Genomic DNA, 7,500 nt, shown 5'->3' with positions numbered 1-7,500 from the left:
GTGCGTTGTGTGTGTGTTGTGTGTTGTGTGTGTTGTTTGTGTGTTGTCTGTGTTGTGCGTTGTGTGTGTGTTGTGTGTTGTGTGTGTTGTTTGTGTGTTGTCTGTGTTGTGTGTGTTCTGTGCCTCAGTGTTGTGGATGGACTCACTGGCTGCCTGCTTTGTGTTTCAGTGCAACAGATTGAGATCAAACAGCCGGCCAGGAGAGAGAGGCCCTCCCGAGACGGTCCGGTAAATAACCGTCACTGCCCTCGCACGCCCTGCCTGCCTACAGCCTGCGCTCCCATCTCCACAGAACATTACACACAGCTACAAACACAGTTTACCATGGTTTGCATTTTAATATGCTTTACCAGACCTCTCTGTGCTTTACAATGCTTCCCTATGCTTTACCATACCTCTCTGTGCTTTACAATGCTTCCCTATGCTTTACCAGACCTCTCTGTGCTTTACAATGCTTCTGTATGCTTTACCATACCTCTCTGTGCTTTACAATTCTTCCCTATGCTTTACACCACCTCTCTGTGCTTTACAATGCTTCCCTATGCTTTACCAGACCTCTCTGTGCTTTACAATGCTTCCCTATGCTTTACCACACCTCTCTGTGCTTTACAATGCTTCCCTATGCTTTACCATACATCTCTGTGCTTTACAATGCTTCCCTATGCTTTACCATACCTCTCTGTGCTTTACAATGCTTCCCTATGCTTTACCAGACCTCTCTGTGCTTTACAATGCTTCCCTATGCTTTACCAGACCTCTCTGTGCTTTACAATGCTTGCCTATGCTTTACCAGACCTCTCTGTGGTTTACAATGCTCCCCTATGCTTTACCACACCTCTCTGTGCTTTACAATGCTTCCCTATGCTTTACCAGACCTCTCTGTGCTTTACAATGCTTCCCTATGCTTTACCACACCTCTCTGTGCTTTACAATGCTTCCCTATGCTTTACCAGACCTCTCTGTGCTTTACAATGCTTCCCTATGCTTTACCAGACCTCTCTGTGCTTTACAATGCTTCCCTATGCTTTACCAGACCTCTCTGTGCTTTACAATGCTCCCCTATGCTTTACCACACCTCTCTGTGCTTTACCATGCTGTCACTGTGCTGTATCACCCTGTGCTGTTACTGTGAGACTCTTTCATTGTGAGTGGTTCAGGGTTCTTTTTTCCATGTCAGTCACACTTTGAAAGATGTTGCTTTGATTTTCAGAAGCAGAGCGAGGCTGGAAAGCCCCCGGCAGTGATCAGCATGGAGCCTGTCAGGACCAGCAGGTATCGATCTGACCAAAACTGTGGGGGGGGAGGGGGGGGGACACGACCCCGGCTGGGTTCATACAGAGTTAAAGAGCGGCAGTATTAAGCTCCGCCACTGTTTAGATTATTAAAATAGACCCTGTCAGTTCACAAAGTTTGAGCAGCTTAGTTTCACAAACTGCACAAGATGCAACAACCAGAGACCACAGATTAAATGATGTAAACAAAATCTCTCTCTCCCTCGCTGTCTCTCTCCCTCTCTCCCCCTCTCTCTTCTTTCCCCCTCCCTCTCTCTCCCCTATCCCTCTCTCTATCTCTCTCCCCTATCCATCTTCCTCTAACTCTCTCTATCTCTCTCCCCTCTCTCTCTCCCCTCTCCCTCTCTCTTCCTCTATCCATCTTCCTCTATCTATCTCTATCTCTCTCCCCTCTCTCCCTCTCTCTCCCTTCTCCCTCTCTCCCCGCTCCCTCTCTCTATCTCTCTCCCTCTCTCTCCCCTATCTCTCTTCCTCTATCCATCTTCCTCTATCTCTCTCTATCTCTCTCTATCTCTCTCCCTCTCTCTCCTCTCTCCCCACTCCCTCTATCTCTCTCCCTCTCTCTCCCTCTCCCCTCTCCCTCTCTCTCTATCTCTCTCCCTCTCTATCCCCTATCCCTCTTCCCCTATCCCTCTTCCTCTATCTCTCTCTCCCTCCCTCTATCTCTCCCCTATCCCCCCCTCTCTCTCTCTCTCTCTCTCTCTCTGTCAGAGATGACATCACAGATTCAGATGACGACGACGATGACTATGATGACGTTGACATGTGAGTTTTTTCCCCTCGTTTGTATTTTTTGTCCTCGCTTCTTCAGGCAGATTTCATTGAGGTGAAGGCGTGAGTCCATTAAACCGCGTTTTGTTTGAAGAGTTGTTAAAGAATTGGAACTGGAGTCTCGAAGGGTTTTAATAAACATGAAACTCTGCTTGATCCATCAGAACAGGCTTGGTAACAAAAGTGAAGACGCTATAATGAAAGTAAATGACACTTCCATCTGCTCTTTCTCCCCCCCTCCTTCCAGCCCCAGCAATTACGATAACAGGTACACCTTGGTTCCCTGCAATATCTGTGTGTGTGTCAGTGTGCAAATGTGTCTCTGTGTGTGTGTGTGACAGTGTGTGTGTGACAGTGTGTGTGTGCGTGTCAATGTATCTGTGTGTGTGTCAGTGTGTGTCAGTGTGTGTGTGTCAGTGTGTGTATCTGTGTGTGTGTCAGTGTGTTTGTCAGTGTGTCTGTGTGTGTGTGTCAGTGTGTGTGTGTGTCAGAGTGTGTGTGTGTGTCAGTGTGTGTGTGTGTGTGTCAGTGTGTGTATCTGTGTGTGTGTCAGTGTATCTGTGTGTGTCAGTGTGTGTATCTGTGTGTGTGTCAGTGTATCTGTGTGTGTGTGTCAGTGTGTGTGTCGTGTATCTGTGTGCATGTGTCATTGTGTGTGTGTGTGTTGATTGGCTGTGCACTAAGCCCCTCCCTCTTCTGTGTTCCAGTAACACGCTACAGGCTGACGATGTCCCGCCCCCGTTGCCTCCCAAGGTGAGTGTGTTTATATTGTGGTCTTCAGTGTGACTCACAGTGCCTCATATCCTCAAAGTGCTCACTCCAGTCTCTAATGAGATTCTGCTGTGTCTCTCTCTCTCTGCTCCCCTCTCCCTGTGTCTCAGCCCAAGTTCCGGAGCGGCTCGGAGGAGAGTTCCGCGGGGGAAGACGATCACGGTCGCACAGGAAGCTCCCTCTACAGCCCCTCCCCCATCCTGCGCTGCTCCAGCGGCCCCCGGACCCGGCCTACCCCCCGCCCGCGCACCGTCAGAAACGTCAACTCGGGTACGAGCGTTGCTGACACTGACGAGAGGCTGCGATAAACACAGTTTACCATTCATTTGTATATGAAGTTACCAGCAGCAGTGTTTCCCATAATGCACCTGGCAGGTTATTCCATGCATTTATAACTCTTTGTGTAAAACACTGCTTCCTGCCTTCCTGTTTTGAGTTAGTGTTACCAACCCTTATAAACGTTTCCCACAGTAAAAGCACAGCACAGTGTAATACAGCACAGTGAAAGTATGGTGACGCATAGGCAAGCATTGTAAAGCACAGAGAGGTGTGGTAAAGCATTGGGAAGCATTGTAAAGCACAGAGAGGTCTGGTAAAGCATAGGGAAGCATTGTAAAGCACAGAGAGGTCTGGTAAATTATAGGGAAGCATTGTAAAGCACAGAGAGGTCTGGTAAAGCATAGGCAAGCATTGTAAAGCAGAAGGAGGTATGGTAAAGCATAAGGAAGCATTGTGAAGCACAGAGGGGTCTGGTAAAGCATAGGCAAGCATTGTAAAGCACAGAGAGGTCTGGTAAAGCATAGGGAAGCATTGTAAAGCACAGAGAGGTATGGTAAAGCATAGGCAAGCATTGTGAAGCACAGAGAGGTATGGTAAAGCATAGGCAAGCACTGTAAAGCACAGAGAGGTATGGTAAAGCATAGGGAAGCATTGTAAAGCACAGAGAGGTCTGGTAAAGCATAGGCAAGCATTGTAAAGCACAGAGGTATGGTAAAGCATAGGGAAGCATTGTAAAGCACAGAGAGGTCTGGTAAAGCATAGGAAGCATTGTAAAGCACAGAGAGGTCTGGTAAAGCATATTAATAAACATGACAAAGCAGGGTAAAGTATGGTAAATGCAGAGTATAACCGTGGGAAAAGCATGGGGAGAAACCGTGCAAACACACAGTGGTAACCCTTTCTAAGGGAATGCACAGTACTGTCGGTTCCTCCCTGCCTCTCGCTCTGCTCTGACTCGCCAGGCTGTTGCTGTTGCTGTTTGACCTCACTGTGCATCGTGTGTGTGTGTGTCCTCTCTCCAGACCCCACACAGAGGCCCAGCCGACACTGCGGAAGATCGGAGGACCCCCAGCCCCCCCTCCTGCCCCCCAAGAATGACAAGAAGCTGAAGCCGACCCCCGCCCTGCCCCCCCAGTCACCCGTCCCCCCGCAGCAACAGGTAACCAGTCCACACAGCAAGCACTGAGCAGGGAGCGAGCACAGAGCAGCTTTATATTATTATTCAAGCACATAGAAAAGCATTGTGAAGCACAGAGAGGTCTGGTAAAGCATAGGGAAGCATTGTAAAGCACAGAGAGGTCTGGTAAAGCATAGGGAAGCATTGTAAAGCACAGAGAGGTCTGGTAAAGCATAGGGAAGCATTGTAAAGTACAGAGAGGTCTGGTAAAGCACAGGGAAGCATTGTAAAGCACAGAGAGGTGTGGTAAAGCATAGGGAAGCATTGTAAAGCACAGAGAGGTATGGTAAAGCATAGGGAAGCATTGTAAAGCACAGAGAGGTCTGGTAAAGCATAGGCAAGCATTGTAAAGCACAGAGAGGTATGGTAAAGCATAGGGAAGCATTGTAAAGCACAGAGAGGTCTGGTAAAGCATAGGGAAGCATTGTAAAGCACAGAAAGGTCTGGTAAAGCATAGGGAAGCATTGCAAAGCACAGAGAGGTCTGGTAAAGCATAGGGAAGCATTGTAAAGCACAGAGAGGTCTGGTAAAGCATAGGGAAGCATTATAAAGCACAGAGAGGTATGGTAAAGCATAGGGAAGCATTGTAAAGCACAGAGAGGTCTGGTAAAGCATAGGGAAGCATTGTAAAGCAGGGTAAACAATAGTAAATGCACAGTATAAACATGGGGAAAGCACAGGGGGAAACTGCAAAAATACGCTGGTAAACTTTTCTAAGGGTTAACGTGACAGGATTCTCTCTCGTTTGTCTCCTGCAGGGTCCTGTGGAATGCAAGAGCCCTGAATTCACGAGAACCCCGGTGAGCGTGTGTGTGTGCGTGTGTGCGTGTGTGTGTGGTCTTATGTCTCTATTATGTGTGTGTGCGTGCGTGCATGGGCAGGTTTATAGTGCTTGCTGGGTCAACAAAAGTCTCCACAAGGAAGGAAAGTCTGACAAAACCTACCTTATGAGGACACAGGCCTTGTAGTGTTTAAACAGATATTAAACAGTCATTATTGTTTTTTCAAAAACAAAATAAAAAGTGCCCAAATATTTTGTTTGTTGTTGACTTTCACCCTGTGTGGAGTTTTGTTTGACTGGAGTGTGTGAATGAGTGTGTGTGTGTGTGTGTGTGTGTGTGTGTGTGTGAGTGTGTGTGTGTGTGTGTGAGTGTGAGTGTGAGTGTGTGTGTGTGTGTGTGAGTGTGTGTGTGTGTGAGTGAGTGTGAGTGTGTGTGTGAGTGCGAGTGAGTGTGTGTGAGTGTATTCCTTTAAAGCACTGATCCCTACACACTCGCACTCGCACTCGCACACGCACTCGCACTCGCACTCGCACACGCACTCGCACTCGCACTCGCACACGCACTCGCACTCGCACACACACTTACACACACACTCACACACGCACACGCACACACACTCGCACACGCACACACACTCGCAAACGCACTCGCACTCGCACACGCACTCGCACTCGCACTCGCACTCGCACTCGCACTCGCACTCGCACACACACTCGCACACACACTCGCACTCGCACTCGCACACGCACTCGCACTCGCACACGCACTCGCACTCGCACTCGCACTCGCAAACGCACACGCACTCGCACTCGCACACACACTCGCACTCGCACTCGCACACACACTCGCACTCGCACTCGCACACTCGCACTCGCACACTCGCACTCGCACTCGCACTCGCACTCGCACTCGCACACGCACTCGCACACGCACTCGCACTCGCACTCGCACTCGCACTCGCACTCGCACTCGCACTCGCACACGCACTCGCACTCGCACTCGCACTCGCACTCGCACACGCACTCGCACACGCACTCGCACTCGCACACACACTCGCACTCGCACTCGCACTCGCACTCGCACACGCACTCGCACTCGCACACGCACTCGCACACGCACTCGCACTCGCACTCGCACTCGCACTCGCACTCGCACACGCACTCGCACTCGCACACGCACTCGCACTCGCACTCGCACACGCACTCGCACTCGCACTCGCACTCGCACACGCACTCGCACTCGCACTCGCACACGCACTCGCACTCGCACACGCACTCGCACTCGCACTCGCACTCGCACTCACACTCGCACTCGCACACTCACTCGAACTCGCACTCGCACTCGCACTCGCACTCGAACTCGCACTCGCACTCGCACTCGCACTCGAACTCGCACACGCACACACACTCGCACACGCACACGCACTCGCACTCGCACTCGCACTCGCACTCGCACTCGCACACGCACTCGCACTCGCACACGCACTCGCACACGCACTCGCACACGCACTCGCACTCGCACTCGCACACGCACACACACTCGCACTCGCACACACACTCGCACTCGCACTCACACTCGCACTCGCACTCGCACTCGCACTCGCACTCGAACTCGCACACGCACACACACTCGCACACACACTCGCACACGCACACACACTCGCAAACACACTCGCACTCGCACACGCACTCGCACTCGCACTCGCACTCGCACACGCACTCGCACTCGCACTCGCACTCGCACTCGCACTCGCACTCGCACTCGCACTCGCACACGCACTCGCACTCGCACTCGCACACGCACTCGCACTCGCACTGGCACTCGCACTCGCACACGCACTCGCACTCGCACTCGCACTCGCACTCGCACTCGCACTCGCACTCACACTCGCACACGCACTCGCACTCGCACTCGCACTCGCACTCGCACTCGCACTCGCACACACACTCGCACTCGCACTCGCACTCGCACTCGCACTCGCACACACACTCGCACTCGCACTCGCACTCGCACTCGCACTCGCACACGCACTCGCACTCGCACTCGCACACGCACTCGCACTTACACTTGCACTCGCACTCGCACTCGCACTCGCACTCGCACACGCACTCGCACACACACTCGCACACGCACACACACTCGCAATCGCACTCACACTCGCACTCGCACTCGCACTCGCACTCGCACACACACTCGCACACGCACACACACTCGCACACGCACACACACTCGCAAACGCACTCGCACTCGCACTCGCACTCGCTCACGCACTCGCACTCGCACTCGCACACGCACTCGCACTCGCACTCGCACACGCACACGCACTCACACATGCACACGCACTCGCACACACACTCGCACACGCACACACACTCGCAAACGCACTCACACACACACTCCCTGGAAAGGTAAGGCTACAGAACTAGAA

General features: G+C 51.9%; 1 protein-coding gene across 2 annotated transcripts in view; it reads left to right on the top strand.

Annotated features, from left to right (window-relative positions):
• LOC117966769 (mitogen-activated protein kinase kinase kinase kinase 5-like) overlaps positions 1-7,500 on the top strand; it is a 47,636-nt gene that overhangs the window by 30,620 nt on the left and 9,516 nt on the right. Inside the window, exons 14-21 of one of the 2 annotated variants that reach the window (XM_059020362.1) lie at positions 170-228; positions 1,211-1,272; positions 2,004-2,057; positions 2,311-2,331; positions 2,771-2,816; positions 2,945-3,104; positions 4,136-4,272; positions 5,049-5,090. In XM_059020362.1, the coding sequence (XP_058876345.1) occupies positions 170-228; positions 1,211-1,272; positions 2,004-2,057; positions 2,311-2,331; positions 2,771-2,816; positions 2,945-3,104; positions 4,136-4,272; positions 5,049-5,090 (581 nt within the window). Of the gene's footprint in view, positions 1-169; positions 328-1,210; positions 1,273-2,003; positions 2,058-2,310; positions 2,332-2,770; positions 2,817-2,944; positions 3,105-4,135; positions 4,273-5,048; positions 5,091-7,500 lie in introns of both variants that reach the window. The other variant, XM_059020361.1, reaches the window with a different exon arrangement.

Source organism: Acipenser ruthenus, unplaced genomic scaffold (assembly GCF_902713425.1).
Source record: "Acipenser ruthenus unplaced genomic scaffold, fAciRut3.2 maternal haplotype, whole genome shotgun sequence".
NCBI classification, from domain to species: domain Eukaryota; kingdom Metazoa; phylum Chordata; class Actinopteri; order Acipenseriformes; family Acipenseridae; genus Acipenser; species Acipenser ruthenus.
This window is presented reverse-complemented; position numbering and strand designations above follow the sequence as displayed.